The 20,055-nt window shown below is 50.7% G+C and overlaps 8 protein-coding genes across 8 annotated transcripts; 4 read left to right on the plus strand and 4 right to left on the minus strand.

Annotated features, from left to right (window-relative positions):
• Positions 1–2,332: 2,332 nt before the first annotated feature.
• Positions 2,333–4,105, minus strand: DACRYDRAFT_23435 (uncharacterized protein). Its single transcript, XM_040773236.1, has 8 exons — positions 3,976–4,105; positions 3,861–3,923; positions 3,773–3,782; positions 3,525–3,724; positions 3,235–3,454; positions 2,984–3,190; positions 2,690–2,844; positions 2,333–2,643 (listed from the first exon to the last, which is right to left on the minus strand). Exons 4-5 carry the CDS (start codon positions 3,581–3,583, stop codon positions 3,262–3,264), a joined length of 252 nt encoding a protein of 83 aa, XP_040626769.1. The 5' UTR covers positions 3,584–3,724; positions 3,773–3,782; positions 3,861–3,923; positions 3,976–4,105; the 3' UTR covers positions 2,333–2,643; positions 2,690–2,844; positions 2,984–3,190; positions 3,235–3,261.
• A 1,682-nt stretch (positions 4,106–5,787) lies between these two features.
• Positions 5,788–7,152, plus strand: DACRYDRAFT_23436 (saccharopine dehydrogenase). Its single transcript, XM_040773237.1, has 5 exons — positions 5,788–5,959; positions 6,014–6,475; positions 6,524–6,591; positions 6,643–6,844; positions 6,903–7,152. Exons 1-5 carry the CDS (start codon positions 5,793–5,795, stop codon positions 7,096–7,098), a joined length of 1,095 nt encoding a protein of 364 aa, XP_040626770.1. The 5' UTR covers positions 5,788–5,792; the 3' UTR covers positions 7,099–7,152.
• Positions 7,153–7,161: 9 nt separating this feature from the next.
• DACRYDRAFT_23437 (small GTPase Rac1) lies at positions 7,162–8,476 on the minus strand. Its single transcript, XM_040773238.1, has 8 exons — positions 8,365–8,476; positions 8,220–8,291; positions 8,133–8,164; positions 8,019–8,076; positions 7,789–7,970; positions 7,635–7,741; positions 7,454–7,587; positions 7,162–7,403 (listed from the first exon to the last, which is right to left on the minus strand). Exons 2-8 carry the CDS (start codon positions 8,233–8,235, stop codon positions 7,348–7,350), a joined length of 585 nt encoding a protein of 194 aa, XP_040626771.1. The 5' UTR covers positions 8,236–8,291; positions 8,365–8,476; the 3' UTR covers positions 7,162–7,347.
• Positions 8,477–8,692: 216 nt separating this feature from the next.
• On the plus strand, positions 8,693–9,755 carry DACRYDRAFT_81473 (uncharacterized protein; the record flags this gene model as incomplete). Its single annotated transcript, XM_040776512.1, has 2 exons — positions 8,693–8,788; positions 8,845–9,755. The coding sequence occupies exon 2, from the start codon at positions 8,907–8,909 to the stop codon at positions 9,753–9,755; it is 849 nt and encodes a 282-aa protein (XP_040626772.1). The 5' UTR covers positions 8,693–8,788; positions 8,845–8,906.
• Positions 9,756–10,062: 307 nt separating this feature from the next.
• DACRYDRAFT_23438 (eukaryotic translation elongation factor 2) lies at positions 10,063–13,629 on the plus strand. The gene is made up of 9 exons (XM_040773239.1): positions 10,063–10,129; positions 10,217–10,230; positions 10,283–10,345; positions 10,392–10,592; positions 10,643–12,435; positions 12,485–12,599; positions 12,648–12,875; positions 12,928–13,018; positions 13,073–13,629. Exons 1-9 carry the CDS (start codon positions 10,125–10,127, stop codon positions 13,089–13,091), a joined length of 2,529 nt encoding a protein of 842 aa, XP_040626773.1. The 5' UTR covers positions 10,063–10,124; the 3' UTR covers positions 13,092–13,629.
• A 436-nt stretch (positions 13,630–14,065) lies between these two features.
• DACRYDRAFT_55123 (pali-domain-containing protein) lies at positions 14,066–15,288 on the minus strand (the record flags this gene model as incomplete). Its single annotated transcript, XM_040775305.1, has 3 exons — positions 14,066–14,763; positions 14,812–14,992; positions 15,061–15,288. 3 exons carry the CDS (start codon positions 15,286–15,288, stop codon positions 14,066–14,068), a joined length of 1,107 nt encoding a protein of 368 aa, XP_040626774.1.
• Positions 15,289–15,614: 326 nt separating this feature from the next.
• DACRYDRAFT_117507 (WD40 repeat-like protein) lies at positions 15,615–18,279 on the minus strand (the record flags this gene model as incomplete). The annotated part of the gene is made up of 11 exons (XM_040770397.1): positions 17,934–18,279; positions 17,466–17,881; positions 17,339–17,414; positions 17,256–17,285; positions 17,009–17,210; positions 16,937–16,955; positions 16,688–16,889; positions 16,505–16,640; positions 16,238–16,453; positions 15,998–16,166; positions 15,615–15,950 (listed from the first exon to the last, which is right to left on the minus strand). Exons 1-11 carry the CDS (start codon positions 18,178–18,180, stop codon positions 15,615–15,617), a joined length of 2,049 nt encoding a protein of 682 aa, XP_040626775.1. The 5' UTR covers positions 18,181–18,279.
• Positions 18,280–19,211: 932 nt separating this feature from the next.
• DACRYDRAFT_41684 (CENP-B protein) lies at positions 19,212–19,511 on the plus strand (the record flags this gene model as incomplete). The annotated part of the gene is made up of 1 exon (XM_040774506.1): positions 19,212–19,511. A coding segment is annotated over one exon (300 nt), but the record flags the coding sequence as incomplete, so codon positions are not given.
• Positions 19,512–20,055: the final 544 nt, after the last annotated feature.

Consider the following 20,055-nt stretch of genomic DNA (forward strand, 5'->3'; position numbering starts at 1 on the left):
GGGGGAAGAGGGGGCGAACCGAATGCCGTCGAAAGGCCACAAGTCAAATCAGGTATAAGCCACGTTGCTGTTCGGAAGTTGCACCCTAAACTGACTCAACATCTATGTGAACGATGGAAGGATGCTCACTTGTCTATATACTCATCTTGTACAGAAAACCATGCATATTGTATACATTCCATTTCTTCTACAAAGCTATATGGTGATTGGTGCGCTGCATACTATGGTCGGTGTCAAAGTCTTCCTCGGATGTGGGTGTAAGATCCTGCTCAAATCTCAGTGATATTCAGTTGGAGGATGAGCACATACTTGATAGGGGCTCCGATTGGATACTAAAGTCTGTGAACGCCGTCCAGTCAGGTGGTGGGGTATGAGGAACCGAGGGGGATGGAGTGAAGAGGATCGTGTTGGGCGGGGTGAGGGCGAGGTGGACAGAGGTGACTATGGTGGGACTAGGGATGTAAAAAGTTCTCGTGAGTATCGAAGGAGCCCATGTCTGCCAAAAGAGTGAGTAGACTACCTCTCACGTAATGGATAGCTCACATGGATACACTGATGCAGCTCATGGCTATGAGACTCAGAACAAAACGCGCCTGCGGACAAATACTCACTTTTAAGATGCAGTCACAGACTACAGGACCCGCAGGGAAAGTTTGGCCGACTGCAATGAGATCAGTGCATACGTCCCAAAGGATAGATCACGTACATTCTACATATTCGGCGCTTCGGAGGGCCAGACGTGCGCGGAACCAGGACGGTTATCAGAATTCCCTGGGGTAGACGATCAATCAAATGTACTCAAGCAGAAGGGTAAGAAGCGCACCGAAATCCATAAGGAGGACATTGAGAGGTTGATCTGAGGCGGGGGACTCCATGTGCGTCGCGAAGGAGAAGTCGACGAGTTGGCTTTGAAGTTGGGCTACTTCGCGAGTTTTGCTGTACTTCATTAGCAATCCCTACAAAAGATTACTATTAATGGTGAAGAATATGCGGGAGGCGAAATAGGCAGTGACAGGGTGTGGTATGAGGGATGGAGAGATGGACAAACTATGTGTCCATGAAGTGAACAGAAAGTTCATGTGGCCTCGAGCGCGAGCGAAGATCAAGAGCTCGTCTTGAACAGGGTTTTGAGTGGTGCTTAGATGGTTGATTTGGTTGGAATGTGTTCTCCTGAAACGTTTACCAGGTCAGGGAGGGGACTCGGCAAGGGAAGACGACGTTCATGCGCATGCTGGTGATGAAAGGATGGAGGGAGTTGTAGAGGTCGCGCTATGATGCTTCGTGCGCTGCACACCATGTTCAGTGTCAAGGTCCTTCTGGGACTTGCGCGGAAGATCCTGCTCAAATCTCAGTGATATTCAGAATGAGGATAAGAACATACTTGATGGGGGCTCCGATTGGATCCTTGGTAACGTTGAAAGATACCGAAGCCTGTGAACGCCGTCCATTTGTGTGGTGGGATATGAGGAACCGAGGGGGATGAAGTGAAGGGGATCATGTTGGGCGAAGTGAGGGCGAAGTGAAGATGGGTGACTATGGTGGAACCAGGGCGGAATAAGTTCTCGTGAGTATCGAGGGAGTCCATATCTGCCAAAAGAGTGAGTAGTCTACCTCTCACGCAATGGATAGCTCACATGGATATACTGATACAGCTCATGGCTGCGTGGCTCTGTACAAAACGCGCCCGTGGACAAATACTCGCTTAAAGTGTAAGCACAGGTATACAGGGCCCGCAAGAGAACTGCAACCAGATCAGCACATACGTTCCAAAGGGGAGCTCACGTACCTTCTACATATTCGGCATTTCGGAGGGCGAGAAGTACGTGAAACCAGGACGATTATAAGGATTCCCTGGGTTAGGCGACCAATCAAATGTACTCGAGCAGAAGGGTAACACACGCACCGGATTCCATAGTGATGACGTAACAATTCGACGAGTTGGCTTTAAGTTCGCCTGCTTCGCGAGTTGTTCTCTGGTCCATTAGCAATACCCTATAAAACATTACTATTAGTGTCAAAGAATAAATAGAGAAGATGTGGGAGGCGAAATAGGCAAGGGAGGGAAGTGACGGGGTGTGGTATGTATGAGGGAGGGAGAGAGGGACAAACCATGGGTGTCCGTGAAGTGAACAGAAAGTTCATGTGGCCTCGACCGCGAGTGAAGATCGAGAGCTCGTCTTGAGTCAAGTTGTTTTGATTGGTGCTTAGATGGTTTATATGGTTGGAATACGTTCTCGTGAATTGTTGACGTCGTCAGGGACGACAAGGGAAGACGACATTCATTGGCGTGCCCGAGGTGATGAAAGGAGCGGGGGAGCTGTAAATGTCGTGTGGATATATCGAGGATTCGGATGTAGTTGCGTAGTGTTTCATTAATGTCGCTTTCGTATATCGGGCATCGTCAACACAGCAGGAAGAGCGAGGGTAATGAGAGCAGCTCACGTCTTGATTCATGTGACTGCATACACGTCACCGCCTGTTAGTCGTCTGAGATATTTTCGTTTCCTCCCCCGAATGAGGAAGGGCGTCCCGTAAGCGAGACTGATCTTGTGGCTTACTTTTAGCAAGGCCATCAAGTCACTGGATGCTGAATCTCATATTCGTATGTTGCTGGCTCGAAAAGACCATTGCTTGATATCATCCCTAGTGTATATCAGGCGCAAGCAGCAAATAGATGTAGAGGACGGACCTCATGTTTTCGAGATCGAACAGATGTCGGGCAGAGCGGGTCGATGTTGGAGCACGTCAACATAGGATGGTGATGTCGTGAGTGTCGAGCTGGGATCTATAAACGGCGTAATCAAGATCTTCAAAAGGGTTATTATAAACCGATACAGCTCCTGGCTACCAGAGTCAGCAACGGCGCATCAGTATAAAGGAACGCTCACCTTGAAAAGTAAGTATGTCACGTAGGGAGGACTGAGGAACGTGTCGGACTATCAAAAGCTCAGCATACGCCTTTTGCAATTACGACTGGCGTACCCCAAGGATGAAACGTCCGTCAGTGCCGTACTATGGTGTAGGGTACCTAACACGGCGCAGGTGTATTAGCCTGGGACGAGCAAGGGGTGAGAGACGTATCTGGATTGGTTAGCAGATGGTCGATGTCCGGATGCGCAGCGAGAGAGACCTTACATGTCATGAGGGAGAAGAGGCTACTGGAACGGGCTGCGTGGATGGCGATCGCATACTGGGGGGTATCAGTCGAGCGCTGATTGACCGAGTACAACTCACCTCATCCGTATGCGCACCCCAATATGCCTAACGAAGACGAGCAAGTCTGGTCTTTTCTTGAGGGCAGCAAGGGTTTCCGACCAATGCTTGTACATTGCGCACTATGATCCTGCAAGAATCAGGCATTAAATGCAAAGGGCAGTTGAAGGCGTTGACGTATCTTTCCTGGGAGCTGAGGCAGGGATCGGTAGAGATCGTGCATCCCAAATCACAGCTAGTACTAAAGAAGACTCGTGAGAGATGAAGTTGTTATAGGCCTCGAGCTGGGACCTATAGACAGGATGACGTACCTTCCTTCGACGGTGAGGTACTTGCAGTAAGGACGCCTGAGGGGGACAGGACGGGTCATGTCGGGCGGGGAGATGGGGCGGGGCGAAGTCGACGTTGGAGGTGGGTGTGGGCAGAGGATGTCGTAAGTGTCAAGTTAGAAACTGTAGAGAAGCGATGAGGGCAAGATGTGGCGCGAATGTGCAAACCTAGAAGCTCCTGGCTGCTAGAGTGAGCACGGAAAGGGAGAATGAAGGAACACCCACCGCACAAGAAGAGGCCTATCACAAGGAAGGGTGTGATGAACATGTTGGACGATGGCAAGTTCAACATGTGCTCCAAAAAATGAAGCCACGCACCTCGTTGGCAGTGGGAAGTACCAAGGATGGGTGTTCGTCAGTTCTGTCTCCCGTGAAGAATATCTGCCATCGAGCAAGTGCATCAGCCTCGGTCGAGCAGAGGATATGGACGCACCAGGATTAGTTAGCAGATAGTCGTTGTCGGTATGCCAGCGAGAGAGGCGCCATGCATGACGAGGAAGAAGAGGTTGCTGAAGTTGTTAATGGATCGCGTAGTAAGAGTGAGGCCTGGTGTGAGACTATGCCTGGATCTTTGTATCAGTAGTGCTCGAGGTGCGGAAGATGTGAGCGGTGGAACTGAACCAGGTGAAGGTAAAGGAGATAAAGGAGACGTTGTAGTTGCTGTTGCTGATGATGATGGTGAAGTCGACGTTGGAGGAGGGTGTGGGCTGAGGATGTCGTAAGCGTCAAATTAGGAGCTATAAAGAAGGCGATGAGGGAAGAGCTGGCGCGAATGTGTAAACCTAGAAGCTCCTGGCTGCTAGAGTGAGCACGGAAAGCGAGGGTGAAGGAACACCCACCGCACAAGAAGAGGCCTATCACAACGAAGGGTGTGATGAACATGTTGGACTGTACCAAGCTCAGCACGTGCTCCTGAAAATGAAGCCACGACCTCGTTGGAATTGGGCAGTACCAAGGATGGGTCAATTCTGTCTCTCGTGAAGAATATCTGCCACCGAGCAAGTGCATCAGCCTCGGTGGAGCAGAGGGTAGGGACGCACCGAGATTATTTAGCAGATGGTCGATGTCGGTGTGCCAGCGATGGAGGCGTCATGCATGACGAGGAAGAGGAGGTTTCTGAGTTATCAATGGATCGTGCAGGAAAAGTGAGGCCTGGTATGAGACTCTGCCTGGATCTTTCTATCAGTAGTACTCGAGGTGCGGGAGATGTGATGTGAGAAGGCGGTGAAACTGAACCAGACGAAGGCAAGGGAGATGAAGGGGTAGTAGTAGTTGTTGCTGATGACGATGGTGATGTCGGTATGCCAGCGAGAGAGGCGCCATGCACGACGAGGAAGAAGAGGTTGCTGAAGTTGTCAAAGGATCGCGTAGGAAGAGTGAGGCCTGTTGTGAGACTATGCCTGGATCTTTGTGTCAGTAGTACTCGAGGTGCGGGAGATGTGAGCGGAGGGACTGAACCAGGTGAAGGCAAAGGAGATAAAGGGGATGTTGTAGTTGTTGCTGATGGTAATGGTAAGGAAGTAAGTTGAAGTGAAAGAGCACGAGGAAAGGGTAAATAGAACGACTATGTGCGTACCATGTATATTGGTTGGCAGCAAGGTGACCTCGCTGTCAGATGTCGCCTTAAGCGAGTGAACAGGCATTTGAAGCACTGCGCGACTGGTCAGACCAAGGAGAGAAGAGAAGAGAGACGGATACAAGGAAAAAGGGGAGGGAGAGGGGAGGGAAGAAGGAGGGAAGCGGGAGGGAAGAGGAGGGGATGGTAGTAGGAAGGAGAGATGGGGGGAACCACGAATAGAGGGGGTGGGTATTTGGGCAAATGTTGACAGGGGCAAATGCGATCGATCGCGTCGTTGTTTACTCGAGTGCTAGTAGGAATGCATGGTGTTGAGACTTGGCTAGTAGAGCAGGAATGCGTGGTGTTGAAACCAGGCTGTTCGTCAGACAGAGACAGTCGATCGAGGATAGGTGTCTCCAAATACCGATTGCACAACACTCTGCAGACCAGCAGCAGTGTCGCTGTCGCATTTCCGCCTTCTAAGAGAAGGATAACACCAAACCAGAGTTGTTGAATACTAATGATATTAGTGGCAGTAAGGCGGCTAGATGCGACCAGAGTCATGTAAATTCCAGGAGAGCTGGAGTACGTCAGAGTCAGGGAGCAGTGGCGGTCGGACCGTTCCGGGGTAAAATTGTAGCGGTTTCCGGTCGGAGTCAGTGTCTGCATTTTGCCTTCAACTTGTCCGCATAATGTCTCCTCAAAGTCGTCAACCCCTCTGGCTCAGATGCGAGACTAAACCTTTCGAGCGCCGGGCTGCTCTGACACCGAGTACCGCGCGTGAGCTCATCAAGGATGGGTTCACCATTACAGTTGAGAGAGACCCCCAACGTATATTTGACGACGAGGAGTACGAAACGTGGGTCACGAACATCCTCTCTCCCCAGCTACCCTTTAAAAGTGACATTCGAAGGGTTGGATGCACCTTGGCCAAGCACTCGTCCTGGCCAGAGGCCCCAGTTGATACGCCCATCATTGGTCTCAAGGAACTTCCAATTTCCACCATGCCGCTGAAGCACACACACATCCAGTTCGCTCACTGTTACAAGCACCAGGGCGGATGGCGCGAAGTATTGATGCGTTTTCACAAAGGGAAGGGAATGTTATATGATCTCGAGTTCCTCCAGGATGAGAATGGCAGGCGCGTTGCTGCATTTGGTTACCATGCTGGTTTCGCTGGCGCTGCAGTTGGTGTCTTTAGCTGGAGTAAGCAGGGGAGGATCCATAATCTGGAGCCTTACGAAACCGAAGCCGAAATGATCACCGCTGTCAAGAACGCTATTGCGGGGAATCCGCCAAGAGTTATGGTAATGGGAGCCTTGGGGCGCTGTGGAAGGGGAGCGGTCGATCTTTTCAAGGCTGTAGGAATTCCAGAGTGAGATTTCTCCCTTCAAGATCGGATCAAGTTAATTCACGTGCCTAGCGGAAACATATTGAAGTGGGATATAGCGGAAACTGCGAAAGGCGGTCCTTTCGACGAGATTCTTGATGGTGAGCGAAATCATCCATCATGCTACAGTATCGGTGCTAAAGCCAAGCCAGTCGACATTTTTGTTAACTGCATTTACCTGTCATCCAAGATCCCAGCCTTCATCACGGCAGATCAGATTTCCGCTGCTGGTCCCAACCGTCGACTTGCGTGCGTCGTGGACGTCAGCTGCGACACGACGAACCCCAACAATCCACTGCCGGTTTACTCCGTGAACACAAACTTCCGCGATCCAATTCTCCTGGTACCTATGGGGTAAGCTCCACCACATCCACGTCCTCGGTAGAGTTTGCAACCTCATTAACCTATCCAGCGAGGGAAACCCTCCTCTACAAGTGTGCTCTATAGACCATCTCCCTACCTTGTTACCTCGCGAGGCAAGCGAGCAGTTCAGCCGGGATTTACTTCCCTCGCTGAAACAGCTCCCAACAAAAAGTGAAGCCAAAATTTGGAAAGAAGCGGAGGTTCTATATCGTCGCAAAGTCGCCGAGGCGCTCTCACAGGAGTAGTTATAGTTGATGTGCTGCTCTGTACCTCCACAACTCTTATTTGAATCCCTTGACCCATACTGTGGAAATGAGTGGAAGATATGTTTCGGAGTAGTCGTGAGCTGTATCATATGCGAGCTAAACCTGGGGCGAGGGGATGCATCGAACAAACCGTGGAGTAGCCAATGCATAAGTAGGCCAATAATGCCATTTACATGCAGACGTAAGAATCGTGAGACGATAACCAGAACACATTATACTTTATGAGAATCAGCAAATAACGCATGCGGGGGACTTCTTGGTAGGCTTGCGAACGGGAGGGGACACTGTGTGGTCATCAGCACGGGCGGCGAGAGGGAATAATGATATGACATACAGACTGCCCTAATAGCTTCATCAAAGACGTTCTTGAGCCCCTTCTGCGTCAGCGCGGAGCACTCCAGGTACTTCACAGCACCAATGTCCTTGGCCATCGCCACACCCTGAGGATAAGTGATTGGAGCCATTCGCCTGACATGCTATAAGGATAGGATCCTGCTGGAAACGCATGTACGCACCTGTCCCGCAATTTGTTGACCGTTGCCGCATCTTCCCGCAAATCTAGCTTGGTGCCAACCAGTAATATAGAAGTACCCGGCGCGTGATGTGATATTTCCGGATACCACTGGACGATGTTTACACATGCAGCAGAGGACGAGAGAGGCGGCCCACCTTCGTTCTCACGTTTTCGAAACTGGGGGGACTGACAAGAGAAAAACAGATGATGAAAACGTCAGTTTGGGGGTATGACAGTGGTCGTAGACGATCATAGTCCTCCTGGCCAGCGGTATCCCACAATCCCAGGGAGATTGTCTTGCCGTCCACCATGACGTTCGCAGAGTAATTATCGAAGACTGGGGGGAATCAGCATTTCCGGTTATGCATCTACAGAACAGCAGTACCTGTTGGGATATATTCACCAGGGAAAGCGTTGGTTGTGTACGATATCAAGAGGCATGTCTGGCGGTGGAGGTGAGGAGGGTGTTACATGGTCAGATAGGGTCTCATTCTCTGACCTTTCCCACAGCACCATCACCGACAACGACACCTGAATATTATATATTACACGGGTTGGCACACGGGACTCGAGCTTAAACACGCACACTTGATGGCCTGCATCTACTCCAGAGGGGAAAGGACAGCGGTGGTGGCTTGAGAAATGTAAAACAGACGGGCTGTTGGGCGATGTGAGCGACACGCGTGATGGGCGCACGGCTGCGTGAATAGCCGAGGGAGAATAGGCCTCACCCTGAAAGGGAAGGCAGACAGAGAAATGGAGTGATGGGCCGTATTCTATATATAAAGGGCCGTATCGGAGAGAGAGAGAGAAGTGCGCAAGATGGTGGGATCGGAGGATAATAGCAGGATGAGGGGGCGAAGTTGAGTAAGGGATGGATGGTACGCCTGGATGGATCTAAGGGGTGTAACCACGATGGCGGATGTGGGCCCTTGTGCACACGGCACGGCCGGCCGGGACGGGACCGTTTGGCATGCTCACTCAACTCTTCCTTCACGACCGGCTTCATCTAGACCAAGGGCAATACATCTTGACCTGTCGTGCCTTGGTCCGCAACCTATCTTACACATTCCCCGCCACTGGTATGGAGATGATCCTGGAGACTGTTCACATCCCAGCACTTGTTCGGTCCTGATCATACAAATGTCCGCATGAGTTCGTCGTTTTGTATGTGGAACACCAATCTGACGCTGATGACTAGTTCCCTCCAGCGCGCTGCCGACTTTGACGATCTACATTGAACAACATATCACTTTCACATCCCATTCTCAATATGTCGGTTGATCTTGACTGGTCGAAGCTAGATGTCAATCTGGCAGACTCTGTCCTGACTATTCTCAATAATTACTTGGCTGGGATGCCCCGTCCTGACTTCATCGGTCCGATATCTGTCACTTCGTTGGATTTCGGGACCATGGCCCCAAATATGGAGCTCATCGACGTGAAGGACGTGAACCCGGAGTTTCTGCAAAATGATGAATTTCCGGAAACCACAATGGAGCGCCTTTCTCCCAAACAATTGGACGCTCGGTACCAACACTTGCCCTTTCATGTTCGTCAAGGACCGGACGAGTTTGGTGCCCCGCCACCGCCTTCTCCGAAGGCCGACTGGACATCAGATCTCGAAAGGAAGGAAGCGGCATCCCCGTCCTCGTTGTGGCCACCTCTCCAACTGCACTTCCATCTGGCGTACCACTCGGACTTGCGACTGACAATGACAACTTCCCTGCTGATTAATTATCCCTCGCCTCTCTTTTTGTCGCTCCCTATTAAACTTCACCTCACCAGCATGCAGCTAAATGCCGAAGTTATCATTGCATTTGACTCCATGATGGGCAAACGAAGATTGCATTTCTGCTTGGTCGAAGAATCAGACCCTTCAATGATGCATCCTAGTCCCTCCGCGGAGCATTTAGGTGCTCTCCCCACCCCGGAGAAACCTCCCCCTGTGGGCATGAGGATGTTGCCTCAGATAGTTATCGAATCTGAAATCGGAGATGCCGATAAACACGCCCTCAAGAACGTTTCACGAGTAGAGCGATTTATCCAGGATGCAATACGCAATCTCATTGTAGACGAGCTTGTATTCCCAAATTTTCAAACTATTGTATTTGACTACTAACTGCGAGCATGGCCTGGGGAAAAAGGTAGAAACAAAGCAATCATAGATATTGGTTAAAATAAGGATCCGGAGATGCATGGCGATCATACGGATGGAGGGACGGACAGAAATGTGCTTCGTACGCACAACCTTGTGGTGACGATTTGTATAGTATAGTGGAGGCAACAATGTTAATGTTGCATGTTGGCGGGGAGGGGTCTGGCTGAATTGGAATGGTGCGAGCGGGATCAAAGGGAGACCCACCGGGGCTGAAAGACTTCACTCGCTTGCTAACATAAAAACCCTCCCCACCTCGCGCACTCTTCATCTCCAGCGCGCCTGTCGATTTCCAAAACCCAGTATCCTCAGCACCCTTCATATTCAGCTATCATGGTGTAAGTCTGTTTTGGCAGTGCAATAACAATTCCTTTGCACTATTTCCATGTTCGACATCGTTGCTAACTGAACACCTGGTAACTCAGGAACTTCACCGTAGGTAAGAAGTGCGGATGTACGGACCTACCTCGTCAATCTAACAACTAGTAAAGACCAGATCCGGGCCCTTATGGACAAGCCCACCAACATCCGAAACATGAGTGTCATTGCTCATGGTAAGTCTTCGACTTCGTCGTATCGATCATTCTGACCAAGAACCAGTCGACCACGGTAAGTCCACGCTGACGGACTCTCTGGTTTCAAAGGCCGGCATCATTGCCGCCAAGAACGCCGGTGATGTGCGCTTCACGGATACAAGAGACGACGAGAAAGAGCGTGGCATCACAATCAAGTCGACGGCCATTTCCATGTACTTCGAGGTGGACAAAGAGGAAGTATCGGCGATCAAGCAAAAAACCGATGGTGTGTCAACATTATTCAGAATAGCGCGTTATTGCTCACTGTCTTGTAAGGTAACGAGTTCTTGATTAACCTGATTGATTCTCCCGGTCACGTCGACTTCTCGTCCGAGGTCACAGCTGCTCTTCGTGTCACCGATGGTGCGCTGGTCGTCGTCGACTGCGTCGAGGGGGTTTGCGTACAGACAGAGACCGTCTTGCGTCAAGCTTTGACCGAACGAATCAAGCCTGTCGTTATCATCAACAAGGTTGACCGAGCCCTTCTCGAGCTGCAAGTGTCCAAGGAGGACCTGTTCCAGTCTTTCTCTCGTACTATCGAATCCGTGAACGTTATCATTGCTACCTACAACGACGAAGCACTTGGCGATGTTCAGGTCGCACCGGAGAAGGGTACCGTTGCGTTCGGCTCCGGTCTACATGGTTGGGCTTTCACTTTGCGCCAGTTCGCTGCCCGCTACAGCAAGAAGTTCGGTGTTGACAAAGACAAGATGATGGCAAAGTTATGGGGCGACAACTTCTTCAACCCTGCTACGAAGAAATGGACAACAAAGGGCACTACCGACGATGGCAAGACTTTAGAGCGCGCTTTCAATATGTTTATCCTAGACCCCATCTTCAAGATTTTTAAGGCTACCATGGACTTCCAGAAGGATCAGCTATTCAGCATGCTCGAAAAACTCGATGTGAAGCTTCTGCCCGATGAAAGAGATCTGGAAGGCAAGGCTTTGCTGAAGGTTGCTATGCGCAAGTTCCTCCCCGCCGGCGATTCCCTCTTGGACATGATTGTCATTCACCTGCCTTCTCCGCAAACCGCTCAGAGGTATCGCGTCGAGACACTGTATGAAGGTCCGATGGACGACGAATCTGCCATTGGCATCCGCGACTGCGATCCTAAGGCTCCCCTTGTTCTGTACGTCTCCAAGATGGTTCCAACTTCTGATAAGGGGCGTTTCTACGCGTTCGGCCGTGTCTTCTCCGGTACCGTCAAGGCAGGCCCTAAGATCCGTATCCAAGGGCCCAACTATGTTCCCGGGAAGAAGGATGATCTCTTCGTCAAGTCTGTGCAACGTACGGTTCTGATGATGGGTCGTTATGTCGAACCCATTGAGGATTGTCCGGCTGGTAACATTGTTGGGCTTGTTGGCGTCGACCAATTCCTGCTCAAGTCTGGAACTCTAACCAGTTCGGAAACCGCGCACAACATGAAAGTCATGAAGTTCTCTGTGTCCCCCGTTGTTCGAGTTGCTGTTGAGGTCAAGAATGCCGCCGACCTTCCTAAGCTCGTGGAAGGTCTGAAGCGTCTCACGAAGTCCGATCCTTGCGTCCAGGCTTGGATTGAGGAGACCGGCGAGCACATTGTTGCCGGTGCGGGTGAGCTTCACCTGGAAATTTGCCTGAAGGATCTTGAAGAGGATCATGCTGGTGTGCCCCTCAAGAAGTCCGACCCGGTCGTCGGGTATTGCGAGACCGTTCAGACGGAATCATCCATGGTTGCTCTGTCCAAGTCTCAGAACAAGCATAACCGTCTGTATGCTAAAGCCTCTCCTCTTGAGGAGGAACTATCCAAGGACATCGAGAGCGGCAAGATCACCCCACGCGACGATTTCAAAATTCGCGCTCGGGTCCTGGCCGATGAATATGGTTGGGATGTAACCGACGCACGCAAGATCTGGTGTTTCGGTCCTGACACCACTGGTCCTAATCTGCTGGTCGATGTCACCAAAGGTGTCCAGTATCTCAACGAGATCAAGGATTCTTGTGTTGCCGCCTTCCAGTGGGCGACCAAGGAAGGTGTTTGTGCGGAAGAAAAGATGCGTGGTGTCCGTGTGAACATTCTTGATGTCACTGTATGCGTTGTTGCTTTGGTGATGCGGACGGATGCTCATGTTCAAAAAGTTGCATACAGATGCAATCCATCGTGGGGGTGGGCAAATCATTCCTACTTGCCGCAGGGTGACATACGCTGCGTGCTTGCTTGCCCAACCTGGGTTGCAAGAGCCCGTTTATCTCGGTATGCACACAAGCTCTAATTCTTGAAGGTACTGAACCGCTTCTGCAGTCGAAATTCAATGTCCAGAGAACGGGATTGGTGGAATCTATTCCGTGCTTAACAGGCGTCGTGGCCAAGTCTTTTCTGAGGAGCAGCGGCCGGGTACGCCGATGTTTACGGTCAAGGCATACCTGCCTGTGATGGAGTCCTTCGGGTTTAACGCCGACCTCCGTCAGGCTACCTCGGGACAGGCTTTCCCACAGAGCGTGTTCGACCATTGGGAACTAATGAGTGGCTGTAAGCACTCATGAATACCTGAACAGAATGATCTGTTGACTTTGGAATGTAGCTCCTCTGGACAAGGGATCTAAGATAGAGGAGCTGGTGAAGTCCATTCGCACGAGGAAGGGTTTGAAGCCTGACATTCCCACTCTGGACATGTTTGTGGCTTGCCCTTGAATATCCCGAAAATGTTTACTAATGACGAGTAACAGGTACTACGACAAGCTGTAGAATGGATTTCCATGCCGCTTAACAAACCACTTTTGGCCTGTTTGTCATCTGTTATGTAATGAAAGCGAGATGCACTGTGTATGACCATCTCGCGTATCCCCTCCCTGCTCAACAATGTTTACGTGCTAGAGTTTCCCTCAAACTGTGACATCCCCGCGGACAAACACTGAGCTGTCGTACTGCCGCATGTGCCGGTTCTGTGCCACAGACAGAAACTTCAAAACTGTCTAATCGACTGACAGGTACACAGCGAATTGAAGGTGAAAACTAGAGATACAACATATACTAAACGGCCTTCACTTCAGAACATATCAAGGGCACTTCATCGGCGCAAGTAGGCGGCACTTAATGGTGGAGACGCTTGATGAGGTGGAGAAAGCGAACTGTCAGCAGAAAAATGCGGTTGCGCATCGTTGGGGAATGCAGCATAGTTGTCCCTCTGCTGGGGCGCCGGCCCAGGAAGCGGCAGATACGGCGATTGATAGTCATCTCCAATCTGATACGTTCGCAGCTGTTCTGTTCGTGGTTGCTGTCCTGGATTGTGATACAGGAGGGATTGATACCCTGCCTTCTCATCTCCATATGTCAGAGCTCCTGCCTGTGGCTGCTTTACAGCGGGATCTTGACTTTGGGACGCGCTCGCGTGGTCATACACTCCTGCTTCTTGAGGGTCGGGGTAGAGTCCCATAGTATTGTGCGGATTGTTGGGGAGTGCGGGTTGGTACGGAGTGATGGACGTGTTCGGGGTCTGCGGCATGTATCCGGCAGCAGTCCCGCCTGGCAAATATGTGGGATACATATAAGTCCTCGCAGCCGTTCCCGTTGCATAGGGTGCATTGTTAGGCATTTGTTGTGATGCGTTATGCATGCTCTGAGGAGACACAGTGTCGAGATGGTCGGATGGATTGGACGAATATACGTTGGGTTGATTAAAATCGAGCCCTGGAAGAAAGTAAGCTTACAATAAACATGACTCACGAATGGAGAGACATACCCTGGGAGGAGTGGCCAGAGTAAAAGTTCTGTCCATCCCTGTCAGATGGAGATCTTGGCCTCCCGGCCACGTATATCATTTCCTCGGAGGTTTGGGCACCGAGAGGGGCATACGACTGGGAATTTGCGGAGCCCAAGGGTCGGAATATCGGCTGGTAAGGTGCGTTTTGAGATTGTAATGGGGTTCCAGCTGCCAAATCTGATGTGCTCTGGTAACGCCCAGGGGAAGGTGTACGATCACGATATCGATCGTGCGAGGTAGATGTCTCAGCGTCTTCTTCCTTCATGTACATGTACTCGGGCTCTTGCTTCACCGCAGCAAGGGGCCGAGTCTCCACATCCTGAACCGCGGGGAATGCCGGAAGACCGACTTCTGTTTGTTGTCGCGCAGTCCGATCGGATTCCGCTTTGATAGCATCGAGACGCATGGCCTGGCTGTACGACTGGTCTGGATCCTGTCCATACTTTGAACTTGAGGGAGATCGCCGGGATATGCAGCAGCGCCCAAAACCGAAAGCACACCCGGCAAAGAACAAGAGCAGCCAAGCAGCAAGGGTTAACCACATTGCATTGCCGATGGACGCAGCGCCGCCAGACACGCTGTTGAGCCGTGAGCGAGCCAAGAAGAAGATAACAAGATCGAAGATAAACGCAATAAGCACAATGGTTGCTGCAAAGCCTGTTACCAATCAGTACTGATACCCCTATAATCAGTGATTGGATGTACCAGAAAAGCATGTAGAGAAGCATGTCATTGACATCTCTCTCACGTGCGCCAGGAGGCCAAAGACTGCTGATATGGCGGCAAGAATAAGGCCCACTATGTGGAGAACGAGAGGATACGTCAGCCAGGTAACAAACAGGCTTGGAATCTGAATCGGCCCGGTGAGACCCAAAAGTTGGTTGAGCTGATTGGGGTCTGAATACGGATCAAGATTAGGATATCATCGGGATGTGTATGTTAACATTCGGACACACCGAATTGGTACCCAACCTTCGGCGAGGAACAGGTGCTGTTGCCTGGAAGATCCAAGCAATAGCCGAGTGTCCCAAACGTCACGTCACCGCTGACATTCTCCGCAACGAGGCTAACTTTGAGGAAGTAGACCGTCTTGAACCACGGGACGGAGAAGGAGACAACGACGAGACAGACAGTTGCTGCAACAGTTATGAGGAAGCCGGGGGTCGCAGGCCGTAAGCACATTACGGAGGAGCAAGGAAGAGATCGGAATGAAGGACTTGTTTTTGTGGTGGGAGCAGGGTAGAACTAGAGAGCGTACGTGTTTTATTGCGCAGAGAGAGTGAGACTGAGCAGAACAGCATTTTGGGACAGGTTCGACGGCGACGGTGGCTAAGGGTCCGTTGTATGGTGAGGCCGCGTCTTAGCAAGTGAGGTCGGCGATGCTCCAGTGCGTAATGCGGTGCAATCGAAAGCAGTGAGGCAGGGCCCTACTGGCACTTTGAATTCTACAAGCATGGGCATACCTCCAGTACAATTACCCCGTAAAAGTTACAACATAACAAAAGCACTTAATACACATCACGCACAGCTGAAGTGAAGGCACCAGGCATCGTGCGCTCAGTGGATTCCATTGCCTCTTTCTCGACAACATCTTCCAGGGTCATCCCATTCCGACCGAAGCCCTTCCACTCATGCCGAGCCACACTGCTGGCCATCCGGGATCCCGCCCATGCGCTCGACATAAGGACTGGCTCCGAAGTATGCCAGCTCACATCTCGAACGATGACACCACTCTGACTGCGGCGGGAAGTAAGTGGTGGTGCCTCGCTTGACGCATCAAAGCTGATAGGCAATGCTTTGGCGCGGTCCAAGACTTGAACAATTCTACCATCCAGGCTCCAAATCTAGGGAGATGTTAATACTGATTGACTCGATTGATTGAACAACGAACATGTATCTTCCCATCAGCCGAGCCTGAGTAAACATACGATGACCCAGTGGTCGCGGCGGGACTGAAGTGGCACCGTATGAGAGTGCGCAGTACAGTATGCCCTCTGAAAGTCATGACACTGCAATCTTTGGGATGGGCGAGGTAACGAGGTGTGCGATATACACCACTCCTGGAAAGAGAACGGGGAGATACGGTCATATTCAGCAAGGATGCCCGCAGCGCTGAACCGAGTAGCATCACCTGTAATCCCACTCCGGTATTCCATAATGCGTTCGAGACATTTCTTCAAATTCTTGGCTGCTACGCATTTTGCGTAGATCCCAAAGGCGTAATCCCTGGTCTTTACCATTTGAAATAACATATCGCCCGTCGCCCTTAGGAGCAACATTCGTAATGCCTTCGGTGTGGCCGACCAGCACTCCTGAAGGCTTTCCACCACTAAGGGATCGTCGGTCCCTGCCCAAGGTCAGCCGTGACACGGGAGACTATTGCAACGCGAAAACTTACCAAACCTTGACGAAGGTGTCATCAGATGCACTAATCAGCACATTCCCACTAGCAGTATCCGCCCAACAGCAACTGTTGATATCGTCCTCGTGAGCGGTGATCTTAAGAACCCTACGCTGGGCGTTCAAATCGTAGACTACTCAGACCTTCAATACGGCGATATGAATGGATAACCGTTCTGACCGAAGAGAATTCCATCCTGTTTGTTCCCAGCGCCAGCGACCACTTCCGTGCCGTCGGCAGAAAAACGACACGACCAAATGTTGAATCCTCCGTCGTCGTCCCCAACAGTACGCAACCGACGACCTATCCTGTCGTGGAAGTAAAGGGGTATTTGTTCCTCGTCTGTAGGATCTCGCGTTCTAGCCATGTATATCGTTGAGGTCTACTGGGAGATTAGCATAATGTGCGCCTTGATTGTTCAGTAGTTACAATGCTTGAATAAATCATTCTGTACATTGTTGAGATTAGACACGAAATTCATACGCGGGTCAAGAGGCCTGCCTTTCATTATCCGGACTTAGGTCAACATCCGTGATAGTCCAGCTCCCAGGATTTCCTCTCATACTTTTCACTGTCTTCATCGTGGTCTGATGCTCTTCGGACTCATCTATTCCCCATCGACGGTACCGTTGCTGCGGAAATGATGGACGTTGAATTTGGCCGGACGGCGGGGCAGTCGTATCATATATGTGAAGCATGAAATCTAGTCTGGATCAGCTACGGCTCCGCAGATCAAAAGAGCACTCACCTTGGCTGCACGTGTAGAAAAAAGATGAATCTCCACAGTATATTAGCGCACAGAACCGTATAAAGAAGATGAGGATGAGTTACCAGCAGAGAACTGTCCAGAATACACGTTCGCCCCATACAACCCAACAATCGTTCCATGAGAGTTCGGAATGTAAGTCTGTTGTAAGGGTAATCAATTAATGCTCATAATGCCAAAGCACAAACGCACGCGACCGAGTTCTTCTCTTGTTCTGGGGTTGTTGCTCAGCTCTCGCTCTCGAAGAATTCTGGCGAGTGAAGCCCTCTCCCCGCTCAAATTTCGCAGACTCAGATCTGTGCTGCCGAACTCTCCACTGGAAAGTAGATCTAGGCCGGCTTTGACGGGTTGTAACAGAGGTTGAAAAAATCTAGCAGCGCTTTTTGGAGGGGCCCAGCGGCTGTATAAGAAGGCACTATCGTCATCATCGTCTTCTTCTTCATTCCCACCATCTGTTCTAACGCCAAGAGTGGGTATACCGGCATTAGTAACACGGATAGAGCCTCTGCGTGCTTGCATAAGCCGCTGGATAACAGCCGTCAAGGCTTGACTTCGGGCGACAACGCTTTCCGCTGAAGCGTTGGTCAATTCTGCTTGCGTGGCCATCTCTGAAGCCAAAAGTCTCAGAATTCGGAACGACATTGTGCTGCGACATGTTACCTTCCAATACTCTGCTCGTTTCAGCATCGGCCCGAATATCTGCAATTTCTGACTCGCTGATCAGGCCTTCTTCTGCGAGCAGGTCGGCTTCTTCGTCAGGATCAAAGTCTCCGTCTTCGTCGTAGTCATCCTCCATTACATCTTCCTCGTCATCCATGTCTTCATCCCGAGTGTCAACCTCGTCGCCCTCCACATCTATTTCATCCAACCACACATTAGCTATCGTCGCATGGTCAGGCAGCTCCATATCGGAGACTCAGAGTGAGTGAAAGCGGAAGGCTGGACGCCTGAGGAATACGGACGACCGATAGATACGCGAACCTCGCTGGTCGGGCTAGCCTGGGTGCAGCTGGCTCATTCGCAGAAGAGATGCGGAGGCAGTCGGCATATCGTGATCAGCCGATGGCTTCGGCCAGTGGGGATCCCTTATCCACTCCACTTCTTGCCCACCAGAAAGTACGAATCCTGGGCGGCACGCGGCCATTTGGCCGCTTTGGCCGGCGGCTGTGCACGGAAATAAAATGTTTAGCTTCCATTAGGATCCTTTGCAGAGCCTCTGCAGAAATACAGTAATCCCTGCCCATAACAATCTGGCACAATAATGATTCCTTGGGGTTAAGGATGAGGTTGAGGTGGAACGGACTCCGTAGATAGGGAAAAGTGACCAGTTAAGGATCACCCAGGATAATGATAATGATCACTGGTCTGGGACAGTTTTTCATAGGTGTGATTGCTGTCTGGGGGGAAGAAAATCCTAGGGTGACATGTTGACCCTGAACCCTTCATCTCTATTTGCCCATCATGCCTGCCCAAAAGCATCAGAATTACACATATGCTGAGAAACTGGCTGCTATTGAGAAGATCCAAGCAAAAGGATGGTCACAATGTGAAGCTGTTGAAGGGCTCAAGAAAGAAGGATATCCAACCATCTCCCAGAGCATGCTCTCTGCCTGGCTGCATGATGAAGCTGGCATCTGTGAGAAGGCAAGCAATGCCACAACTGCCTCCTTTAAGCAACCACGGACTGTTGAGCATCCAATTGTTGAGGCAGCACTGAAAGAATGGGTTGAACAAGCACAGCAGAAGGGTATTGCAATAACTGAGAACATCTTGAAAATCAAGGCAAGACAGTTTGCGGACATGCAGGGGATTCTGAAGGAGAAGTTCTTGTTGCTCTTGAATGGTTGGGTTCAGGGGGTAAAGGGATGGCTGGGATTGAGAGGGGTACAGCTACAGGGGGAAGCTGCATTGGTTGATGCTGAGGAGGAGGTGTTGCATCTGAGGAAGATTACCAATCAGTATGCCCTTCAAGACATCTTCAATGGTGATGAGACTGGTCTCTTCTATCAAATGCCACCAAACCACACCCTTGCTACAATGGCCTGCTCTGGCAGGAAGGGTGATAAGACTCACATGTCTTACATGTTGACAACAAATGCAGATGGCAGTGAGCGGCTTAAGCCATTGGTTATCAGTCATTCCAAACAGCCTCACTGCTTTCAGCACAAGACACCACAATCCCTCGGCTTTGATTATCATTTCAACAAGAAGGCATGGATGACTGGAGTGATTTTCCAGCTCTACATTACAGTCCTTGACTGCCAAATGTGACAACAGAACCAGAAGATCCTTCTTCTTGTCAACAACCACAAGGGGCACATGTGGGATCCAGCAACTGTCACAAATGTCCAAGTCAAATTCCTTGCCCCCAACATGACTGCACATATTCAACCAATGGATGCAGGTATCATTCGAAACTTCAAAGCAAACTATAAGTGAGCACACTGTGAGTGAGCACTGGATCAGGAAATGGCAAGTGTGCTAGATATCTATTGCATCAAGCAGAAGGAAGCAATGGGGTTGGCACAGATAGCCTGGGAGGAAGTCACAGTTAAAACAATTGCCAACTGCTGGTGTCACACTCAGATTGTCTCTCCTTGTGGTCTGGATGGCTGCCTTCTACCAACTGAGGAACCTGCAGCACCGCCTGAAGACTATGCAAATGATGACAATCTCTGTGCAGCAGTGGAATGGCTGCATATCTCAATCCAAGAACTTCAAGACCATGGTATCCTCCCTGAAGCACACAGAATGGAGGTTGACAAAATGCTCAGTTTTGTGG

Source organism: Dacryopinax primogenitus, assembly GCF_000292625.1.
Source record: "Dacryopinax primogenitus strain DJM-731 SS1 chromosome Unknown DACRYscaffold_14, whole genome shotgun sequence".
NCBI classification, from domain to species: Eukaryota; Fungi; Basidiomycota; class Dacrymycetes; order Dacrymycetales; family Dacrymycetaceae; genus Dacryopinax; species Dacryopinax primogenitus.